The sequence below is a fragment of the Myotis daubentonii genome, chromosome 2 (assembly GCF_963259705.1).
Source record: "Myotis daubentonii chromosome 2, mMyoDau2.1, whole genome shotgun sequence".
NCBI lineage: Eukaryota > Metazoa > Chordata > Mammalia > Chiroptera > Vespertilionidae > Myotis > Myotis daubentonii.
In genome coordinates this window covers 180,149,680-180,175,158 of record NC_081841.1, presented here as the reverse complement: position 1 = coordinate 180,175,158, position 25,479 = coordinate 180,149,680, and the positions used below count along the sequence as shown (strand labels likewise).

At 37.7% G+C, this 25,479-nt stretch overlaps 1 protein-coding gene across 7 annotated transcripts in view; it reads right to left on the bottom strand.

Moving 5' to 3' along the window:
• MBNL2 (muscleblind like splicing regulator 2) overlaps nt 1-25,479 on the bottom strand; it is a 164,682-nt gene that overhangs the window by 19,552 nt on the left and 119,651 nt on the right. The window contains exons 5-9 of one of the 7 annotated variants that reach the window (XM_059684980.1): nt 23,682-23,945; nt 18,874-18,927; nt 18,086-18,239; nt 9,279-9,314; nt 7,891-7,985 (exon numbers count right to left, since the gene is read on the bottom strand). In XM_059684980.1, the coding sequence (XP_059540963.1) occupies nt 7,891-7,985; nt 9,279-9,314; nt 18,086-18,239; nt 18,874-18,927; nt 23,682-23,945 (603 nt within the window). The remainder of the gene's footprint in view (nt 1-7,890; nt 7,986-9,278; nt 9,315-18,085; nt 18,240-18,873; nt 18,928-23,681; nt 23,946-25,479) is intronic. The other 6 variants (XM_059684979.1, XM_059684982.1, XM_059684981.1 and 3 more) reach the window with 6 other exon arrangements.

Genomic DNA, 25,479 nt, shown 5'->3' with positions numbered 1-25,479 from the left:
GCACTCACCTTATCCTAGCTTGTATCTACCCACTTATTTCCAGTAGACTAATATTTCCAAGTCTTTCATTTAACATTTGTCCTGCTCTCATCCTGCCATTCCAGGTCCTCAGTAACCTAACTTCTCCTCACCTACTCCACTGAATTTTCTAGCACTGTCCTAACGCACTGTCCCCTTTACTCTCCCACTCACTGCAGCATGGCCTGGAATGCATCCTTTAGCCCAGATCTGATGTAGTGATAGCTTCTCCATCTGCCTCTGCTGTGGGACAAAGTCCTAGACTGCTTCTGAAACGACTGTCTGAACCTCATAGGCTATGGGGACAATGTGGTTTAAGGGTGAGAGAGCAATGACTTCAGGGTCATATAGACTTGAGGTCAAATGCTGGCTCGACTACGGATTAGAGCTGTGGCCAAACTGAGCCTTGATTTTGTCACATGCACCAGTTAGAGAATGATCTGGTTAAGTGTGAACACATGTCAAGCATAATGCTGGTACATTTATAATGCCAGTTCTCTTTTGCCCTTACCCCACCTCCCGCACTCGCCCCTTAACTTTCACACTACTCAGGAGCAACCTCACCTGTTCATTATCTGTCTAATTCCCTCACTTCCCACAAGATCTATCTCCCCACTGTAGGGATAAACCCCTACCATGGAGCTTCCTTCCCATGCAGTAGTATTTGAGTATATGACTATGTGACATTGTCTGATTGCTTCACAACTCTTTGCTAGGCAGTAAACTCCTAGGTATCTTTGGCACCTCCCCGCACTGGTAGCTTCTGATCAGCGGACTCAGATCTTAGAGGGAATGCAAGAAGGGGCTGGGAGGCCGGACCCAATTTGTCTTTGACACACAATGGTGTCATATCTGGTTAAGTGGAGCGACAGCCAGGTTAGCTTGCTGTTCTTATGGGGAAGCACTAAAGATCTCTCCTCTCCATTCACTGAAAGACTGGCAACTTCCCCAGACACACAGGCGCAAGTGTGAGAAGGCAGGCAGTAGTGGCAGAACTTGGGGAGGAAAATGCGTATGAACCAAAATTTCACTCTGTTTGAGCAACTCTGAAATGGGACCCCTTTCATCTTTCACCCCTTGGCAGTGGGTCTGAATTCCTGCATGGCAGCGAGTCTCTCTTTCCTCTAGAGCTGGAAATAAACACACACATATACAAGGAGCTATATATTCCTTCTGCTCAAAAGAGGAAACCTCAAATTAGAAAACCTGAGCCTGATTTCATTACCATCAACAAAAGTCAAAATACTAGAGGGAATACGACTTTTCAATCTCAAAAGATTCCCCCAAATTCCATCAAAATGCAAAAGAGGATGGGATTTGAAGCGCACTAAGTAGGACAATCCACCAGGCAGTGCAGCTCCACATAAGAACCCTTGACATTTTCTCTTCAGCTGCACGAAATTGGAACTGATATTATGTCTTTAGGTGCTATATACAAAAGAATTCTGCCCAAGTGTCTCACCAGGAGGTGTAAATTATTCATGGGAAATGAAAATGTACTAGATTACAACACTTATATAACTTAGCCTTTCCTTAGAGAATCTGCAAATACATTTATTAATTTAACCTCATGGCAGACCTGCAAAGCAGCTGCTTCTGAGGCAGGAAAATAAAAGGTCTATTGTCTTCTTATTTTCTGCTTTCTTGAAGAGAAAAAGTAACCTGCCTCTACAGGGCTCTCATAGAGCCCAGTTCACCTAAGACGGAGTACCCCTCCCACCTCTCCTCTAAAAAATTTTGAGCACATTAGCAAGTCTGGATTCCAGTGCCCTAGCCACACTGCACCATGGAATTTAGGCTCAAATTGCCAAGATGCTTGAACTAATAACTGAATGCAAATACTGTAATTTTTATAGTTTTTTTTTTACTTGAAGAGACACAGCAGGCTTCTCTCTCTCTCTCTCTCTCTCTCTCTCTCTCTCTCTCTCTCTCTCTCTCTCCTTACACACACACACACACACAGACACACACACACACACACACACACACACACACACTTCTACCTCTCTCCACAAAATATTTCATGTGGCAATGCTGCCTCATTTAAAGCAACCAGATCCATCACTGAAACAGAACCCTTTCTATAGTTGGAATATCAGCAAAATGTTACATTACAGGTGGCTAAACAGCTGTAGCAGTGGGATGCTGAGATAGCTGTCTCAGCAGAGGCCAATTCATAAGGGTTGGATCTGACACTTGCTGTCTGGGCCTTTCTGGAGTGTAACATACTTGGGGCCCAGCCGCTTTCTATAATCTGTTTCCAGGAACCAGCAAACTAAGAAAGGAGTCATCAGTTTGATCATCCACACACAGAGGCCAGCCACGTTACTGAGTATTTCAGGAGAGGTACCTGACAGGAGTCTACTCCTCCCACATGGGGGCTTTGCAGAACCACGATTTTTCTTGTGAAGGAACAGGCTCCAAATTGGTCAAATGGTGGATATGGGGGTGTTTAATGCCTCCTACATTTGTCTGAATATAGTCCCGACAGATGGCTTTGAATAATAGATGTTTTATACAACTCTTTGGGATGAGAGTTTGGGTGAAACATGACCTTACCTTCTAGATTTCTTGGTTGGTATAGGCTAACTTACATACCCAAGAATCTGTATACACAAATAACTTTGAAGTTGTATTCACATTTATATGTGAGAAATAAGTAAAATCTCATAATTTGCTTTCCTCTTCCCTGCCTAGTTATTTGTAACAGATGAGACAAAGCATAATATATGAATCTGGTTGCATGTAATTATTTCACATTTCTGATAAGATATTGTTGAAATGGATTATAGTGAATTTATATCAGGCATGTCTGGAAAATGGGATTTTCTGGCTTGTCAAATATTCCAGGAAATATAGGGTTGTGGGTGTATGATATATTATTAACAAATTTTCACTAAGCTCTTCCTAAGGCCAACTTTCTGTTAAATGGATTTAATCTTTAGGGGAGGGTTCAGAAGACGTGACCTTCAGGTCATCATTTTAAAGAGGAATTGTCACTTTCTGAAGATGTGATTGTTGGTTAACATATTGCCAGAAATATAATTTGATCTCACCAGCTTTAAAGGTAGTGATGGAGTTATGCATAAAAAAAATCCTAATATGCAATGTGTAAGAATTTTTCTTCATAGCGACCCAGAATGAATCAGATGAATAGTTGCTCCCACTGTCCACATAGCTCTAACATGGGCAATATATATTTGCACCAAATCTGAAGGGACTCCTCCTTTTGCGCAAAGGCCTGGAGGTCTTTGAGCTTCTGTGGCTCTGAAGTCTCATTTAGGCAGGGGGATGGGAGCCACATGTTAGGGTATGCACACTGGAGTCCACCCAGCTGTTGTTTTTGAAGGCATTCAGTTCAGGTCCTTCCTGTGGTTAATCTTTCATGTCAGACCACATTTCTCTTTCTGTTGTGTGACATTTGTTTGGACAGGTTTTGCCATAGTATGAAATCGTTTTTCTGTTTCTCTGTGGCTAAAAGTAGCTCTCCCTATGTCATGGGCAAAGGCAAGACAAAGTAGGTCACCTTCCAGCTGCCCCAGTTCCAGTTCAGGCTCTTGTTAAAACCTCTCAATGGTCTGCACGGACTCTCCTCCCTAGAAACCGTCTTCTCATTCGTCCTAGAGTCCTATCCTGTTTGAAAACTCTTCAAGGGCCAAATAAGAGCCAAACCCTTTAACCTGACATTTAATCCTGCACACTCTGAATCAAACCTACGTTGTAGGCATTCACTCCTGCAAACTGAAGCTCTGACCAATCTATTGTTAGTTCTTCTCTGCTAAACTTTACACTTTCCCACCTTTGTGCTGGTCATTATTTCTATCTAGTGATGATGCTTTAAGGATCATGCAGGCAAGGTCCTTGATTAATTCAGAGGAATTACATCTAGTACATTCAGGAAAAGTACATCTAGTTGCCAGGGCTCAGGGAAAGACCCAGAATATAAATTGTATTTTAATTGGGCATTCCAGGATGTGATTCAGTAAATGGAATAATTCTGTGTATAGATAAAGAAATTAAGACTTAACACATATTTATTTGGAAATTCCTCTTTTGAAATAAATTGTAGCTTTGAAATAAAAATAATAAAGCAATGACAGCATAGGGTACTATAATAATTAAAGTTCTAGGAATTCAAATCTATACTCTCATTTTATTAAATAAATTTTTTTAGAATATGAAAAACTAGGTAATCCAGTTACTAAGCTGTTTATCTTTACCTCTTTTAGTGTACACTCTGAGATTAAATTTGTTTCAATATAGGCATCTATAGAGTTGTACATTCGGACCATCTGCTAGTAGCTTAAATTGGCCGATTTAAATGGTATTCTCATTTTCATTTCTGATTTCCCTTGCTACCAAGTTATTTGTGAGATGATTGGCAGAAACTAGGAGTAAAGTCTAGGACAGTGATTCACAAATATGCCCATGAACTTGGTTTCACTAAGACAAATGACTAATTTTTTTTACTTTGTATTTTATTTTTTACTTATCTTATTTGTATAGAAATTATTTATAATTTCCAGTATTAAAATTATAGAGAGAAGCAGTGGAGCATGGTGGTTAATGGCAAGCCCTCAGGAGACAAACTGCTTGGGACTAAATTCCAAGACCATTTATTAGCTGTTTATCTTTCCCTAAGGTAGTTAAACTTTGTTTCAGTTTTACCATCTACAAAATGGGGATGATGATAACCATACTTATAAGACTGCTGTAAGAATGGAGTGTATCTATATATAAGTATCCTCTCTCATTTAATATGAAACATATGATATGACATATCATATATATTAAATGAGAGAGACCATTTAGAATATCTTTTACATAAGTAGTTTGTAAATAATAATAAAAATGTTATTATTTTTATTAGCTATAATTTGTATATGAAGGCCCAAAGACCTTAATTTACTAATAGGAAATAGCTGTTAGTAAATTTGTTTACTGTATTTTTGTTTACATATCTACTGGCAGGTAAATAACCAAAAAATTATCTTATATTTCCCAAAAGTATTTGGATTTTGTCTTCATATCATTTCACACTACAAGTCTAAGTTCAATTAAAACTTTCATCGCTGGCACTTTGATGAAGCCCTGAGGATAGAGTTTATAGATTTGTCGCTTGTTCATCTTGACTCACCAGGGGTAACATGTAAAGAAACACTGAACTGGAGGATCTGCCATGGGATGCTTTGGTCTATGTTCTTTCTTCTGCAAACAACTTGTGTCTAATTACAAACACCTATGAGATTTGAACTATTTGAACTGACCATCTAAATTGATCAAATGAATTGAAAAACTGTCAAAACCCTTCCACATTTTGTGTTAAAGACAGATCTCTCAATGAAGGAAAAGAAGGCAGAAGGCTTATCATCCACTGAACTCTGAGTCAGTACCACTTTCTGCTCTGGTTGTGTCTACCTTTATAATCTCCTACACTGGGCTTAAGGAACCATAGGGTTATTCAATCTTAGAGCTGGAAGGGGTTTTGAAGAGATCTAGTTCTAATCTTTTCACAAATGAGGGAACTGAGATTCATTTCATTTAAATCACATATAATTCACATGGATATGATTCATTTAGAGTTTAAAGGTTGAAATATCAAGGGGATATACTTGTCACTTCACAGTCATTAACAATCTCTGAATTCTGAATTCTTGGGCACTAAACAGAATTTCCAAGTTCTTTGGTAGCTGCTTGGTTCTTTGAAACTTGTTGAAAATATGAATAGAGTATCATATCTGAAAGTTTATGTTTACTACTATTTCTTTCCTGTGGTTTCCATGTGCAAGCAGAACTTCATCAATAGCTGCTACACGATTTCCCATCATCACTGAAGTGCAATCCAGCAACTATTACATTCAACACTACAAAACACAGACTCTGGGGTTCTTGAAGCTACTGTCAGGCACTCTTTGAGTCATATTTCTTTTGACTTAATTGAAATTAAATTTGTTAGTTTCTTTCCCAATTACACTCTGCTGTGAAAAGATATATTTTAGCTTCTGAATATTTCATACTTTTTACCCCATCTCCCTACACACATAAATAAACCTACATATATGTATATAATCACTCAAAGGAGCCAAAGAAATTAATTGGTTGAAAAAATATTTATGATATATGATCAAGTATTTATCATAATAAAGTAATTTATCCTAAAACTCAAGATTATTTCTTTATCTTGACTTCCTTTCCATTCCTAAAAAAGATCTTTCTGTATTAGAGGTGCTTAACTTGCCATAAAGTATAGGTAAAATTCCATACTACTATGATAACCAATGCTACTCTATTATACTTCAAACTTGTTTTCATATGAAGGGACTTTGTAAAAAAAATTGTATAAAAACTCACAAAAACATGATTTAAGAAGGCAGGGCTTACACATAAAAGAAACTGGTATCCAGCTCTCCTATTAAGAATGAGCAAGCGAAAAGAGATGCTCTGAACCTAATAATGAAAACTGCCTCTCCTGGCTCCCATCCTATCACTTTAAAAAATCTTCCCAGCTAAGAAACTTATTTATTTCTCTTTGTTATATCTGTTTTGAAGCTGATTTAAAATTCTTTAGAGGTCAGTTGGCATTTTGGAGGCAGTGAGTAAAAAGATGAAGAACTGTCAATAGTTTGTATTAGCCTCTGAGTGCCCACATGGCCTCTCCTCTCTCTCTCATTCTTTCCTGTTTTGTCACAATGTGTAGGGCACAGTAAGAGCTGTCATGGGATTTTATTCTTATTCCTTCATTGAAGTGCATTCACACCTATCTTTTTAGTGATGAAACCTATAGCACTGGAATCGCTTATTCACTTGAACTCGGAAAGAGTGTGAATCAACCCTTCCCACCTGCAGAATGCATTTTGAAATCTGCCATTTATGCCCTGACACTAGTTTTTCTCATTAGCTTGAACCTCCCCCGCAGCCTACTCCTAGATCTCTTTTCATTTTTTGTCACTATGTTGACTTTATCTAAAAAAAAAACCCCCACAATAAACCAAAAAACAAAACAAAACTAAAACCAAAACCAAAATGCTCTTCTATGAAGGGTTGACATGCAAAGTAAAGTGTTTTTTTAGGCCAGGTAAGAGTTTATGCTGACTCATCCTCATGTGCATCCCCAAACCAGGAGCACTTGTTCGCTGTGGTCAGGATTGCAGGCAACCTGTGACTAGGGAGTGGGAAGTAGCCAACTGGCCCTCACTGAAAAATACTACATCCATGTCTTATTGGCACATGCATTAAACCAACAGAGTTAAACGTCCCTAAACAGTTATATCCAGCCTTTGTGAACTCAGTGCCTCTAAGTCCTCTTCTTCCAATAGTTTGGCTCTTATGCTGGTATCTGAACAGATTGTAAAGTGGGAACCAAGTGAGTTTGGAAGCACCTATGGCCAAGGTGAAATGTTAACAAGAATCATTCAGACCTCAAATTTGAAACTACAGAAAAAGGGGAGACTTTTCTAAGAGGAGAATTGTTTTCCTCCATAACAGACAGATAGGGTCTGAATTGAACTGAATCAAAATTAGCCAGTTTTGAAGCACCTGTGGGAGAGCTTTTGTAATTTCTCTGTGGCGATTCACAAACCACTGGATACATAATGCTGTACTAAAAGGAATTTAAGCCTGTCAGGTTAATTACACAATATTAGGTACGAAAACAAACAGTGCAACACAAAACATAGCTACATCATTATTTGCAGTAAATGTTAACTCTAAATAAGTGCAACCTGTCCATAAATGCTTGCTATAAACTAATTAAAAAAATAAAATTTGATGGATAAACATGAAAAAAAAATTCTCACCGAGAATTTTTTTTTTAAATATCAGCACTCATTTAGAGTTTGGGATTTGTGAAAGAAAGCTTTAAAAGGAGCAAACCTGATTGGCTGTGGCTGTTGCTGCGAAGGGGACACTTGTTGCAGGAGTTGTTGCTGCAGAGACAGTGGCTGACGTAGCGCTGTGCATCATGGGTACTTTCAGGAGGGGAACCATGGGAGCAATGAACAGGAGGGTGTAGCATTATGGTAATAGAAGTGGTATTTTGGCATGGTGAATATCAGAGCAGCAAGCCATCATGGGTTAAACCAGCAGATGGCATGCAATCACAATGCAAAGCAAGGAAGCATGGGAGAGAAATAAAAAAGGGAAAATAGCTTATTACAAGTACAATTAAAGGAAGTTTTAAAACATAATCAGTGATTCCCAGAAAGGCCAAAGCAGATTACTTTGGTTGATGTATTTACAAACATTTTACTTCTAACAATAGATCATTCCCAATTCAGAGTCTATAGTGTTTGTAATAAAGGTTGCTTCTAAACACGTGAAATGTAATGTCCAATTAAGTAAGAGTATATGATAATCATTGTTAATCATACTTCCAAAATATCAAAGATACAATATGTAGGCCTAATTTGGGATATGATATTCTTCAGAATTTGTGATTAAGTTGAGAAAAATTGTTTTTTGGTCAATTTGGGGCTACTTGTTTGAACTGAAATTACCAGAGATAGTGGTTTATATGAGTCAATAAACTATAGAGCAAACATCATGGCCTTGATGTAAATTTTAACACAGTTACTGTGAAATAGCCAGACAAGTTTTGCCAAGGCTTACTTTCCTTTACTCTAAATGGAACTGATTCATTGTCCTAAAGACAGGCTTTTGCACCAAGGCGCTGGGATGTATGGGGATAACTATATACTATTAAGGTTAATATAACAAGGGGATGCTAATGTACAAATATTCATTGCAAATAAATCAACACTTAAAATTAAAATGAATAATAAGCAAGGCAGGCCAGATATTTGTTTTCAAAATACATCCATTTATAATTTTTTAAAAATAAATACTTCTGGGAAACTCTGATAATTCTAACACACAGCAAAGAGGAGATAAAGGCACACCACCATGAAACTTTAAAACATTGATGAAATCAGCCTGCCTCTCTGATTAAGCTTTTTTTCTTTTGCTAAACCATATAAACTATAAAGAAAAACAAAATACAGATCATTTAAAAACAGACTCATACTTGTGGTTTTATGTTTTGTAGTGGTTGTCCTAGCACAGTGGTTGTTCTAGTCACATCAAAACAGTCATTTTCTTAAATAGACAAGTACATTTAACAAACCTATACATTAACTCTAAAGCCAAATAAGCCTTCAGATCTACCATTTCCTAAAGCATTTCTACCATCTCTGAAATAAATTTCAAGCAAGTGAAATATTATACATAATATAAAAGACAAATAAAAAAAGGTTGAAACCTACCAATACTGGTAGCGGGTGTCATGCACAAAACTGACCCTGCATGGCATGCAATGGTAGGTGGAAAAAGTGAATAAAGGGAAAGAAACAGGTTAGCGGTTTAGAGTTAACATTCAAAGTGAGATTGAAGCACAACCAGAAATAAGTAGGGTTAGTTAACACAGTCTTTTAGCGTCATTCACATTTTCAGCACTGACACAACTATATCTGATTTATTTTAAGCCAATATTACTCAAAGCTCACTCCTTAGACTACTGTTCACACTTTCTATTCATATACATTGACATAATTCTAATAAAAATGACATGTGATAATGCTGCAGTGTCCTTCCTCAAAGACCTCAAAGGACTTTACAGATATCATCAAATTGATCCTCCAAGGTAAGAAGTAGATATTTTACAGATGAAAAATCTGAGGCATGGTAATTACTTCAAGGTCATGCATAGTGTGAGTCAAAGGTAAGGCTAGAAATAGAATTCTATTCCTGAATCCAGTTCAGGTTTTGTACTCACAGAGTTAGGCTGACCTTGTTGCATTATAGTTTGCTTGTTTGGTTGCAAAGTGTTTTGTGTCAATAACAACATGATAATAAAAACAGTCAATAATTAAAGACTCTGGATCCTCCAAATCAAAGGCTTGTAGGTCAGGTGAATTTTAGATTACTGCTTAAAAGCCCTACAATGTAGGAAGACTGAGGTTCCCATGGCAGAATCACCTGGATGTGTATGGGATCTATTTTCTGCTACCACATTCATTATGACAAAGGAGTGGTGCCTAGCAATAAATCTAAACACTGTAGAGGCAAAAGCAGAATTGGGGCGGAGTAGAACCAGGGTTAGGAATCTTTGTCATAGCTTGCTATTAGGTGATCCCTGATGGGGACCTTTGGCAAAATTCCTAGGATATGTCAAGTTGATGTCTAAGTGGGTAAGTGGGAGGTCGGGAGGGAGGATTTCAGCCCTTCCTTGGGAATAATTGCCTTGGCTGTGGGTGGTCTTATTAATGTTCTTCAATCAGAAAAACATGACCACAAATTCTAGTGTATATTGTGGAGGACTGAAAAAAACAAAACAAAACCCAAACTGTATTAAAATAACTGTGTCCTTCTGGTTCAGTTCCTTAGGATGAAAATCAAAGTAATACAAGGACTTAGGTAATTTAAGATTGGGAAAAAAAAAAGATTGGGTGTCATATGGGTGCCAAAGAATTAGTTTTTAATGAATGTAGGTGTACCCACTTAGGTTTAGAACTGCCTTCTGAGATACTAGATGCAGAAGCTGAGATATTTAGGTCTTTATTCTCTCTGCTGAACTGTTTACACCTGAGGCAGACTTTTTGCCTGGTCTGCATTTTAATCAGGCTAATATTAACTGGTCAGGAAAAGAGGTTATTTAACTGGTCTAGTACTGAATTCTTTAAGCAAACATGCCAATATATCCAATTATAAATACACACATAGCTCAGCTGGCATGGCTCAGTAGTTGAACATCAACCTGTGAACCAGGAGGTCATGGTTCAATTCTCTATAAACCAGGAGGTCACAGTTTGATTCCTGGTCAGGGCAGGGTACATGCCGGGTTGCAGGCTTGATCCCCAGTGTGGGGCATGCAGGAGGCAGATGATCAATGACTCTCATCATTGATGTTTTTATCTCTCCCCCTCTCCATTCATCTCTGAAATCAATAAAAATATATTTAAAAAATAAAAATAACATACACACAGACCCCGACACCTCAAAATCCTGTTCCTGACATTTTTGATATTTCTCCAACCTTATCTTTCTAATCTTCTTTACAATCAAATTTTTCAAAAGTTACCTACACAAATTTTCACTTCCTTGTCCCCAGTTATTCTTCCATCCTCTCCAATTTGGCTTTCATTATGACCTCTCTATTCAAACTGCTAATGCCGCCAAAGATTTCTGTATTTCAGCAATCATAAGAGCTCTTCCATCTTCACCTAACTTTCTGACCTCAGCAACATTTAGCACTTGGCTACTCCGTCCATAGAAAACTACTTTTTTCTTACATTTTCTAAATGCCCCCCTCTCTCTCTCTACACACACACACACACACACACACACACACACACACACACACACTGAATGGTCAGATTATTATAACCATCTGACGTTTGTAGGCAAATTAGCTATAATTTCGCGCTGAAGTTGCTAGAGGGCCAGACCATTATAAATAGGGAAACAGGTTGTTTACCACGAAAGTAGAAGTGATTTTTTTCTGAAGATATGGGTAAACAACACGATGTAACAGCCTTTGAACGTGGGATATATTTGAACGTGAGGGGCCAGATTATTATAACCACCCCATCAGTACTTCATTGGGCCACATTTTGCCTTCAATACTGCGGCGATTCTTCTTGGCGTTGACTCCACGAGTTGTTGAAAGGTGATGCGAGGAATCTGACACCATGCCTGATGAATAGCACTGTCCAGTTCTGTGAGATTTGATGGTTGTGGAACCAGCTGCCTGATGGCTCTTTTAACTTCGTCCCACAAATGCTCAATTGGATTGAGATCTAGTGATTGTGGGGGCCACCTAAGCAAGGAAAAGTCTCCCTCATGTTCTTGAAACCCCTCCTGCACAATAGGAGCACTGTGGCATGGCACATTGTCTTGTTGGAAGAAGCCATCTCCATTGGGATACACCATCAACATGATAGGATGAACTTGATCAGCAACGATACTTAGGTATGTTGTGCTATTCAGACGTTGTTCCACACGAATTAAAGGGCCCAAATCATGCCAGGAAAACATGCCCCAAACCATAACACTGCCCCCACCAGCTTGAAGTGTTGCACTCATGCATGTGGGGTGCATGCTTTCATGCTGTTTCCGCCAAATTCTCACTCTGCCATCTGCATGATGCAACTGGACATTATTCATCGGACCACATGACTTTTTTCCAATGCTCGACTGTCCAATCCTTGTGTTCCTGTGCGAATTGGAGACGTTTTATCTTGGTAACTGCAGACAGCAAAGGTGTTCGAACAGGCCTTCAGCTTCCATATTCCATATGATGCAGTGTATGGCTAATTTGCCTACAAACATCAGGTGGTCATAATAATCTGGCCACTCAAAATATATATATATATATATTATAATAAAGATATATATATATCTCCCACGTTCAAAGGCTGTTACAGCGTGTTGTTTACCCATATCTTCAGAAAAAAATCACTTCTACTTTCGTGGTAAACAACCTGTTTCCCTATTTATAATGGTCTGGCCCTCTAGCAACTCCAGCGTGAAATTATAGCTAACTTGCCTACAAATGTGAGGTTGTCATAATAATCTGGTCACTCAGTGTGTGTGTGTGTGTGTGTGTGTGTGTGTGTGTGTGTGTGTGTGTGTGTATTCAGTTCTAGTTCTTTTTCATCTACTCTACTTTTCCCTGGTATACCATTCAATTCATAATATTATTCAATCCAGGATCTAAATACTATCTATGAGATCAAGTTACCAGATTTATCTATCCTTCCCAGTTCTTTCCTTTAAGCTCCAGGTCTTTTTATCTACCTGCTCACCAGGCCTTTCAACTTGGATGTCTGACAAGTGTCTTGAATTTCTCATGTCCAAACATTGATCTTTCCCACAGAATGTTTCTCCGCCTCAGGAAATGCTAGATGGACATCGCCATCTATGTAGTAACTGTAGCTTAAAATGAAAGCTATGCCTGATGCCACTTCACCTTGTGAAACTTCCTGGTCCAACTCACCTATAAATCAAAGCTACCTTGCTTCTAAAATGTGCCTTGTATTTGTCTGTTTGTCCATCTCTATTGCCATTTCTCAAGTTTTGATCACCGTTGGCTCTAGGCTCAGCTATGCAATAATAGCCTAACTGGTCTTCCTGCTTCCCTCCTTGTCTTTGGCTTAGTCCATCCTCCATTCTGCTGGCAGAGTAAACCTTTCCAAATACAGCTCAGTTCACTTCTCTGCTGGAAACGACTCATTGCCTTCGCATTGCTTTTAGGATAAAGGCCACCTACGGTCCTGTCCTGACTACCTCCCCAGCTTGTCCTATACCCTAGTTCCCCTAGAATCACGACCCAGACAGTTTAGCCTTTCATTTCTTTCTTTTTTCTTTTAGGGAACAGGTTGAAGTTTATTGATTTTCGATTGATGAAACAGCCTTTCATTTCTTTGAACTAAACACAGCACGTCTTTGTCCTACTTCTGAGATTCCCGCAAGCTGTCCCTTCGGACTAGAATAATCTTTACCCCATTCTTTTCATCTTCCAGGTTTAATGGTACATGTCACTTCTTTAGAAAATCGTTCAAGTGTTCTTTTACCTACCTCCATATGTCGTTTAAATCAGCTTTCTGTTTTAAATCTTACCGAACTCTTTACTTTTTCATTCATAGTACTAATAGCAATTTTTAATTATATATTTCTATGGGTATTTCTTGAATATCCATCTGTCTTCTCACTTATTGAATATCCATCTTGTCCTCTGGGAGAACAGGGTTTGTTTATGTCTGTCTAGGTCTGTCTACACAGTAGATAGACAATTGGTTGAATGAATGTTCTCAGCCATTCGTGAAATTGTGATGGGAGCAATTTGTTCCTAAAATTTATTTAAAGTACCCAGTTTGTGAATGACTTCATTTTAAATCAACCGTGACTGGATTCAAAGTTACCCCTAAAAAATTCCATGTTATGCCTCTGCATTCCAGTAAGGAGGGGCTTTCTTGGAGGGCTTTCCTGTGTCGTGCATGTGAATGTTATTGGTTTGCAAAACGTCAGCAGCAGCTCCTGCCACCATACTGGGCTAGGATTGGACACATCACATTGGTTCCAGTTCAGGCTATGGCTGGAATGCTCAGCCACATTAATTTGATGAACCGTGATCTCCACGTGGCCTAAAAGTGATATGAATATCGGAAACACATCTGGTCCTGATCTTGCTTCCTAGCCCCATCTCTGCCTTTTCATTCCATTTTGATCTCCCCACCCATCCACAATCCCTTATGTACTTCACATTGTAGCTACAGTGGACCACTTGCTATTTCTCAGTACATTCTGCCCAACCCATGCTGTACCCCCCTATCAGGGATGCTCTTCCCTCATTAGTTAAATCTTCCTTATAAAGTGCTAAGCAAAGTTCTGCTATGGAAAGTCTTTCTTTCTCCTCATCCTTTGTCAACCAGTCACAGCACATGCCTTTTTCTCCTCCACTCTCAAATAGCTTTGCTCATATCCTAATGAAGGCCATGCTTTGTCTTATATTTGTTTTTTTTTTTTTCTAGTTCTGAACTCATTTGTATTCTCATTATTGGTTATGGAACCCAGAGCACATAATGTGTTCAATAACTGTTTACCAACTTGAATAGGATATATAAATTTTGCTGTGGTTTTATATAGATATAGTTTCCACTACACACTGGCTAATCTTTCACGAAGATATGTGATAACCTTATGTAACATTATGGTTTATGATCAGTAGGCAACATTTGTGCTAGCACTGTTCCATGTTCTACTTATTCCATATTTCCAATATAATGAAATAAGTCAAGGAGGGGGTCAGAGGGTCATCTTTGTTCTCATTGGCTGAAGAATTTCGCAAAGGCACTAATTCTCATCAACAAAGCCTCAAATGTTTTCTGCTTCCGTTGCACAAACATTACAACTCTAAAATCTGTGAGTCAGAATTATCTGGATAATTCCACTAATTATATATCACACTTTGCAGCATAGACACAGCCTCAGTTTTTCCATCTGCAAAATGCAAATAATTATGCCTGGCACTGGCAGAACGATCTTGAAGAATAATGTGATAATGTCTATAAGAACACTTACAGTAACTCAGAATAAACCTGTCAGAGAAATGCCAAGAACTATTATGCTACTATTTTAGTAAATGTGTGTGGTTTTTGCCACTTTCCTAACATAGCAAAGAAAAAGTATAACTAGTAGGTTAAAATAATCTCTATCAAAAAAGGGGGGAAAAAGCAAAAAACAAAAAATAAATAAAAGGAAAACTCTCACCCACTGAAAATGTGCGAGGGCATCAACCAGGGTGATAATTATATTAGCAAGGTTGGGAGAAGAATCCCATATTTTACATAATATTTTATGTTAATATCTCCAAAGACTGAAGGCAGAATTTCTGAAATCCAAATTCACATTGTGTCAATGGGAGAATTTTAGTAGCATAACAAGAACTTCAGTTATGAATGACCTGTCAATAAAGGGCAACCTCCGGGAGAACATAAAATGCTTTTTGTTTCATATTTATGACAATTGTTAAAGTGTTTATTGAAAAATAAAAATGTGTCATTTTAAAAATAATGGGCCCACCACCTACTAAGTCGCAAAAAAATACTTTCAAACACCATCACTTAATTTGCAGAGATTTCAAACAATAATGATTAACAATGAAAATGATCATTATCATTTAAAAATTAGGCTGAAAATGTGATTTGTGAGGAAGAAAGCCTAAAATAAAAACTAGAGGCACAATAACACTGAAATTATGCTATGGATTTAAGTGGGGGGGAAGATTATGCTAATTCCTTTGTGATAAAATTATTTTATCTTTCATCGTTTAAGAGAAACGTGAAAACTTCTTAGAAGTCGAAATGCCATTTCAGAAAATGAGATGTACATGTTTGTTCACTATGATATTAATATAGTGTTATAGTTGGAAACATGTATAATTCACAGAATTAAGTGAAACTTGGCTTCCAACAGTCCACTCCATTGAGGGTTGCTGGACACATTTAAACAGTTCTTAAAGAATCCAGCAGAGGGCAGAAGTGCACAACCATAGCAGCCAGTTCAGCCTATTGGTCCTCAATGCAATTCATTTCATCAATAATAATCAAGTCATTGAATAAGGGATGATATTCATTCTTGCTTTGGAAGTCTTTAAGTGGTTTCCAGGTGAACCATTTTAAAATTAGCATTCTTTCAGTGCTTTAGCAAATCGATCATTATTGGATTGAAGTGTTAAATATGAATTAGAGGGCTTCAGTCTTTTGCATGGCTTAGCTCCAGGATTTATATAGACATGCCTAGGAAATGGTATTGGCATTATCATCCAGTCTTCAGAAATAGACTTGTCTTTTTATGTTTTTCCCCTCAGTATATTCTTCCTTATTTTTTTCTCCTAAAATATCTAGTGATGGGGTCTATAAAATAAGACATTTGTAGAAATCACACAGGACCCTGAGGTAAGTTTACCTTCTAGTAATTATTTTACAAACATGTCATAGCCAATGGATTGCATGTACAGATACTGCTGTGCTATAACTGCACTGAAGTGACACTAATTAAGATTGTAATAAAGAAAAGTGAAGCCCTAGTAAGTATAGACTTAGAGACTGACTCTACAGGTCTATGAACATTTTTTAAGAGTAGAGCAGAACTAAAATAAGAAAACTAAATACTAAGAACCATTTTACTTGTAATTTATATTTTTACTATAAAATATATTGTTATAACAGGTTGTAATTCATTTAAAAGTATAGACTTTATACAAAGAATACATAGAAATATTTATTCAACTCCCTCCTATGTTAACTATTTGATATACTATGAGATTTAAGCAAATAGATAATAAACCTGAAAAGTCCAACCACATGGATTAGGATCAACAAACTCTTTTTGATAAGATTGTTACTCATTTACATTTACCTTTAAGTTACTATCATGGAATGAAAATTTTGACTTTGAAACTAAGAACACAATGGACAGTCTTCTCACTAAGGCCTAAGTCACTCTCTGGTTTGTGTTTTTTGTTTGTTTTTTGACATTCTAGAAAATATTATGAGACTATTATTCCTGCTTCTGATTCTAACACAGACTAAAGGTCAAAACCACAGTCAATTTATGGTGGCTCCTTGTTTTTGTGTATGGTGTATGTAAGTCTGTGTTTGGGGAGGTGGGTAAGAAATGGGGGAGGGTTGACATGCATTGTACTTTTGTTCCTTATATTTGATGGTTTATACCAAGCTTTAAAGGAGAACTCTGTGGTCTCCACACATGGAGACCCAGGGAATGTCTTGTCATGTAAATTGAACTGATCATAGGAAAACTAGGTTTTAGGGTCTTTTTTTTCATTAGTTGTGCCATCTTGGCAAGTCATTTCACATTTGCGGGGGGGGGGGGCACCTCAGTTTTCTCATCTGTAAAACAATAAACTGGATGAGGAGGTCACTAATAATCTTTCAACTTCAAGATTCTATGATTAAAATGATTCATCTTTTAGTGGAATGATAGAGTTAATGCATCTTAGTATTAATATTATCAGGCATTGGCTCTCTATATTGTAAACTTGGTGGAAGTTGAGAAGAATGGTGAAAGAGATAGAATGGATGTAAAAATATGAGTAGAGGATTGCTTTAATTTGAATAGCCTCATTTTTTAGTGCTCTGAATAGGAATAGAAAAGAAAAGGTTAGTATTTATAGGAATCGCTTTTTTTAAAGTCATTCAGGGTTAATGACAAATTTCAATTGTCACACATAGAAGGTCTTATTTACATAAACAATTTTACACAACATGTGTAAATACAAGAAACCAAAAGGCTTAGGCTATTTGCTTCTTACGGGTTTAATCTGTCACTTGACTGTATAAAATATTTGGCTTTAGAATCCTCACAGTCCATAGCTATCATTCCAAGCAAGGTAAATATAGATAGATAGCTAGGACAATGATGAGTTTCAGGCTGTATTTATGGTACCTTTAAAAGCAAATTAGATGCCACCAAACAGCTTAGAGGAATGAGAAGAAAGCACATGACCAGAAGGGCACACAGACACAGGACTTGGAACGGTCAGGGCACATACCTGTCGGAATAAACGCGGTGTGTTGCTGCAACTGTGCACTGGTTAGAGCCTGCTGGTAGTGCAAGACGCTGGGATTAAAGACCGTGCTGGCACCGTTGCTTTTTTCAAGTGCTTGTCTCTTTGGTAAAGGATGAAGAGCACCAGGTGGAAAGGCCTATAAGTGAAGAATCGGACATGATATGTATAACTCAAAGTAAATGCAACTTCAGTGTCCACAGAGATCATCAATTGCAACATTTTTTTTTTTTTTAAAATGACAGCTAAGGAGATGCCTGTGCCATGCACCTTAATTTAAACAGCGGCAATGTCGAATGAGTGAGAATTCGTTATTGAGAGCGAAAGCATGATTTCTGTAATCCAAAACAGTAGCATCTCGACTAAGGAAAAGAAAAACTATCAAGCAACAACAACAAAAAATGGCTCCAGCTTTTTAAATGAGTTAAACTATTCTAAGGAAGGAAAGAAGCATTTGTGTTATCATTAATTCTATTTTTTACTTTAACTAAATGATCATTTCTTGAATTTAAATGTTAATAAGAATTATAATAAGCATCTTCTGAGCCAAGTCATTTAAATTTGCTTTACTCTTTTGGAAAAGGTATTAACATTTGTTAGGATTAATTTATTTTACATATTACATATGAAAATGAGATGGCTAAACACCTTATTGAATTTTTCATTAATTAATAATAATGATTTTTTTGCAACCAATATTTTACAAGTAATACAAATCTCAGATGGTTCTCTGAAAGGCTACATGCAAAGCGAAAGGTGAAAGGTCAAAGTACCAGGTCTACAGATGCTTCGAGAGGTCGCTTCATTGCTTTGGCAGTCGACTGAGTCTTTTAATAACAGGCAGCGAGCACATGATGGCAGTGGGCCAATGGGATTCAAGCGAATTAACATACAGGTAAACAGCAAGCAGAGGTGCATCATGGGAACGGCATTGCATTGTGGATAGGTGAGAAGGAAAAAAATATTCTGAATGCAATATACAACGTACAAAACACTAGGCATGCACAACAACAAAAATGTTCTCTAAAGAAATGAATATTACACCTTAAATTAGTATTGAAGCAAAAATGCATCTACTATACCTTAGTTAAAAGCATATAAGAGAGTAAAATATAGATGTTTGAAATTCAGGAAAGTTAATCAAAACAGCAGCTTGCATACACACCATAAGCATTTTTTATATTGCTTCAGAAAAAAAAAAGCAAAACTTTTAAGGGTCATAGGATTGAAGAACTTCTGATAAGTTAGTTTTCAAATATGAAATAATCAATGTGCGAAATATATAGAACCCAAGTAAAAAAATATAATATCTTAAATTGCATAAAAATAATTTTTAATGAAGATCTAGCCTAACAAAATGAAGTGGCAAACTGAGACAAAAAAATTCAGGCAAAAAAATATTCAAACACAAGATTATTTAGGCAAAACTGGTTGGGTTTGGATCTTAATTTTTTGTCTGAATCATGTGGATAATTGTCTCAATTCTTCTCTTCACTCTGCTAGCATGGATTGGAATAAGGTTCCAAATTTAACAAATTTTGAATTTGAATAGTAACTTTCTCAAATTTCTCTCTTTTATTCCATTGTACTGTTTCTAATGACTAACTTATCATCCATTCTAAGTTTTCCACTATATTTGAAATTAGAATTCAATTTATCTCAAACAACTTACCGGATTATACTAATAAAATACCTTTTAAAAAGGTATTTAGTGTTTTCAGGTATCAAAATAATTTATATTTAATAGTTCTACTTGTACAGTTAACTACAATTAACGACCAACCCAGTTAATGAGATGTGGAACTCTAGAATAAATACAATAGCTAAAAATAACAAACAGCTAAAAATGGCAAAGTACTGCTTGAAATAATAGAAGTGAAATAGTATCTATAATCATACTTTTGGGCAGACAGTTTCATTTAAACAGTTGAAATAACAACAAATATTGATTGATTTAGACCACAATGAAAATTTTTTCTATTCCTTGGTAATTGTAAAAAATCTAAAAATTCGATGATGAAATTCTGTGAAAATAAACAAATTTAAAAGAATAACTCCAATGCAAATAAAAAATGAAGTACCCATTTTTAATGGTTAGCACAATAAGTAAATCCCTAAGGTTTGTATAACAAATATAAATGTTATGTTCTAAAGTTCTGAATTTGAACTATGACATTTGAAATAAGTTGAAATAGTACTAAACTCTCAAAGTGGGAAACAGTAAATGATATTTTCCTTGGAAAATAAAGGGTTGTTTATCATCATTTGATGATTCAGGATTAAAAGTATAGAAATGATAGGAAATCATTTCATAGAAGAGGTATGGGGTGGGGAAAGAGCTAGAAAGGACTATAGGTTAGAAGAGGTTTAGAATGGGCAATGGAGAAAATGTTTTGGATGGCAGTCTCAAATATGAAATCATTGCTCTAAAAGTAAAATTGTGAACGTTTTTATAAACCAATAAGCTCTATAATAAGAAAGCTTCTTTATACTGAATATTCTTTCCTCCAATGTAAATTCTCCATTAAGTAGCTTCCATGACACCACTTTTATTTAAACTCTTTCATGCCTGTATAGTTTTATATTGCTAAATAATGCATTTTCTTTAGCTTAAATTAGTCTGTGCTAATTATATAAGGTTACATAGCCTGTTCTCTGTGTGTACTGAGAACATTAACTGGATGGTAAACTCAAGGTCATTTTGACCTCAATTCTTCCCTCCACTTTTTCAGTCCTCGGGAGTTATAGAACACACCCACTGTTGGGTTGATTTTTATGCTAACTAGATATGTTAACTAGAAGAATATCGATGAACAACATTTTGATTTAAGAAAGAATCATTTAATGAAGTCTCTAAGTAGAAAAGGAAATATTAAATATTTCTCCGGGGAGGTACATGTTTTCTTTTTTTCTGATACATAATTTTCATAGAAATTATAATAATCTAGAAACGTAAAGAAACGCAGAACTCTAAACTGAGCTGGATAATGAGCATCTTCTTTTCTACCACTCCATATTGTAGGTTATCTTTGCTAGATGCAAACAGCTTGTCTTCTGGGAGAATCAAGCATACATAGTAATATCTCACACAGCTCACACTTTAAGGCACATGAGTAGATTGCATTTAGAAATCTGTATGAATGAATAATCATGTTATAACACAGCATTATAGGACACAGATGTTGTGATGTAGAGGATATTATTTGACTGATATTGTTTACTGTTATTGAAAGATCTTTAGTATTAGAACAGACTTTAGAGATCACCAAACCAGTACATCTTGGGAGCTTCCTTAGTCACCTATGCAGAGGAAGGTTCTCTTTAATTGAGCTCCTACTATGTGCCAGACACGTGGCATTCATTCTTGCTGGCCTTACCATTTATATCTTCTGCCCCCTCTGGGCCTTCTCCAGCTTGTGCACATGCAGCCAGGTTTTACTTTGACTGGATCAAGAAACCATCCAACTATGGGCAAGCGAACTAAGGGCCCATGTCAGGCATCACAGGCCAAAAGCAGATCTGAGGAGTCAGGAAACCCTGACAACAATGAGAGCTGCCACTTTAACATGGAACAAAAGGAAGTGAACAAGCAGTGTGGAATTCAAAGTTCCAGTACATGTTTTATAAAACAGGTATCTCCCCGCGTAGCCCCATTTTTATGTGTAAAGCAAGACTGCTTTCTTGAAGATCAGATACCCTTCGTGTTACCAAAGAGAAGCTCTGTCTGGCGTATCTTCACAGTTTGAAAGTTCTAGAGTAAGAATGCTTTGACTTTATCCAAGTGCACCTAGGCTGGTTTCTAATGAGCCTCTCACGTCACTAAAAAGATATGACAGATTCAGTCATTTCCATGTCATTATCAGAAAGAAGCTGGCGTTTGATCTAAAACTACATTCCTTTGGGTTGTCTTTGATGCTGCTGCAAGATTCCCTGAAATGATGGAATTCCAAATTTGGGCACAATGTAACAATCCAGGAAACTATGGTAACTAAACATACTGACATTCACTCCATTAACGTGTATGCGTCTTGATGAGTATGACATGAGAATGCACAGGAAGACACAATAATACAGTCTTGATTTAAAGATAACAGGCTGAAGAATGACCTTTTTGTGTAAGTGGCCATTTCTTCTTTTATCCCCATTAACCCAGGTCATCTACCATTTATATATAGTAGGTACACTGTTCCTTCAGAGATGTAAGGTGTGCAAACCCTGGTCAGCATTGTATAGAGAAACTGGTCTTAGAGAATGGAGCTGATATACCAAGAGAAGCATGTATTCAAGCAGACTTCTGATGAGCCAGAGATCTCACATGAACACAGATTTATTAGAACCTTCTACAACTTTGTCCAGTGGTTCTTAAACTTTGCTGCACATCAGAATCAGTTTTTAAAAAAGGCCACTGCCCAGGCCACGTCCAGACCAGTTAAATAACTTTGGGGGAAGCGACTGATGTTTGAACTTCTCAAGACCCCGCAGGTAATTTCAAAATACAGCCAAGTTTGAGAATCAGTGGTCTAGCCGGTGGTCGGCAAACTGTGGCTCTCGAGCCACATGCGGCTCTTTGGCCCCTTGAGTGTGGCTCTTCCTAAACCTTAGGAGTACCCTAATTAAGTTAATAACCATGTACCTACTTATATAGTTTAAGTTTAAAAAATTTGGCTCTCAAAAGAAATTTCAATCGTTGTGCTGTTGATATTTGGCTCTGTTGACTAATGAGTTTGCCCACCACTGGGACTCTAGACAGGTGCTCCTCAAATGTTAATGTGCATACAAAACACCTAACATTTGAATTTTAAAATCTGGGGTGGGGCCCAGGAGTCTGGGGCTGTGACAGGCCCCCAAGTGCTGATAAGGAGGTGCCTGTTGGTCTCTAAGGGACAGGAAAGTGACTCAAGTTCTGGATGCTGGGTCACAGCCTTTATTTATTTATCTATTTATTTATTTATTATTTATTTATTATTTATTTATTTATTTTAATTTTATTTAATTACTCATTTATTTTTTAAGCACCAGCCAGTACAGCTCCATTTGCATCTCTCTCATGACTTGGTGTTCTGTGTAAAATTTCACTTAGGGAGAGAAAGTTTGCAGCACATCCCTTGGCCCCCGTGATAACTAAAGGAAAAGAGGAAAACAATGGGAATAGGGAGGAGTCAGTCATTGACTGGTCACCTGTTGCTACTTCTCTGCTCCAGGGTCTGCTCTCCGAAGATGCGGTCTATTGCTCAGTTTCGCACTCTCTTAAGCGCCAGTGCCCACCGTCCTGTTCAGCAGGAGGCCCTGGAGCCCCTCTCCCAGGAAGAACCCCAGCCCGTGACCACAGAACTGGCCCCAGGGGAGGGCGCTGGCACCTGCCCTTGGTTACCTGCCCCTGAGGGATCTACTTATTGTGCTGAAGAAGGGAGGGCGGGGGAAACAAAACAAAGAGGGGGAACAACAGAACTTAGGCAGCGGAGCAGCAGGAATAGCAGCCTTCCCTATTTCCCAGCGGGTGTGGAGAGCGGCAGGACCCAGGCGCCGAGAGCCCGCGGGCTCCTGGGGGGAGGAAGGTGCGCGGCGGGCGCACCCCACTTACCATGACTGTGGCCGCGGCTGCAGCTGCCTGGGCGGCCACCGCGGCTTGGTTGGCTTGGTGCTGCGCGGCTTTGATTTTGGCCTGCAAGTGTGCAGGAGGGTGAAAATATTTGCATTTCTCCCTCATGCAACGCCCCTTTATGTAATCCATACAAACGGTTACGGTGTTGTCGTTTGTGTCGATCATTGTGCTGTCGGCGGGGTGTGCGAAGCGGCAGTCGGTCTCGCCCCGGGCACAGTTTCCTCGCTGGAACTCCCTGCATACCTACGACACAGGGGGACGAGAGCAGACAATGCAGCACAGGGCCTGGCCGCCTCTGCACGTGCAGCCCTTTGCGTGTGTGTGTGTGTGTGTGTGTGTGTGTGTGTGTGTGTGTGTGTTTTAATTGAATTAATTCCTTTCGTTTCTCTGAAGGGTGGCTTTTGTGCCATTTGCAAGTTTGATTATCAAGAATACAAGTAACCAGAATCCCTAATAAAAACGATTTTGAGTTTTGCTTTGCCCTCTTTTCTAGGTTGAGAGTGAGTGGATATTGAGAAAATAAGTCAAAATCTGCAGTTTGGGGAAAATAACAAAGAGAAATCAATAAGGCCTCCACTGTCTCTGGAATATATAAATATATATAATAATTTGGAGAATATATATATATATATATATATATATATATATATATATATACACACACACACACACACAAATCTTCTACTCTGAACAACTCTGGAATGCTATAGGTTTTTTGCATGGAGAGATAATTTCACCATAGTTTAAGCCACCAGGCCATAGCTATACAATTCCAAAAAGAGTAGGGGGAAATGACACACTCGTTCCTCCTCTCTGAGAATGGGAAATGGGGGGTGGTGAATACCCCAGTTTCCCCCTACGCCCCCCCCCCAGCTCTACAAAGATAGCATGATAATAAATCTGAAGAATTATGATATCTAAGCCACCAAAAACTTTCATTTAAGGTCACCATATTACTATTTCTGACAGCACAGAAAAATGATAAACATATTTTAAAAGGACAAAAAAGAGAGAAATGTGGAAAGAAGTAAAGGGAGAGAAAGAAACGAAGGGAAGTAGAATAGAGTTTGAAATGCTGAAAAGTTTTATTCCTTAATCCTTAGTTACCCTGAAACCTCAAGTAACTAGAATGCCCCATGCTCTGAAAGTTCTGGTGAATCAAGAGTTTACTGTATAAAGGGTTTTTTTGTTTGTTTGTTTTTTAGAATTTAAAAAGTATCCTTAATTCTGCCCTGAATATTAGAACATGAAATAACATAAATAACATATATACATAATTCTTAGATTTATAAATATCATTAGCAGGGAAGAATTACTAGTAAAATTTTAAGTTATTTTCTTTTTTAGGCTCCAATCCCAAAGTGGGTATATTTAAGTGGTGGTTCACATCCTGATCATCAGTGATGTTATATGAAGGGTCAACTGATATGACAGTCAAGCCTTGTGATAGTCAAACATACTGGGGAACTACAGTGTCACTCCCCAGTCACCAAGCGAGTTTGAGGAGTAAACAGATAAGTCACAAAATTGTCAACTGTTTCTTCCTACTTTGAATATTAACCAACATTCCATTCTTAGCTCATGAAATGTGCACAATAAGAATTACTAAGATGTTCCCACAGATTCTGAGTAAGCCTTCCTCTGTAAATGGAATGATTCCAGTCTGAGACTGCATCAGAGGTATGGGTCAGCCAGTAAGCATTTACCAAGGGTCTTTGTGCGTAGTCAACTTCATTCCTGGTTTGAAGTGGGAACTGAAAGCTGCTCTGCTAAAGTC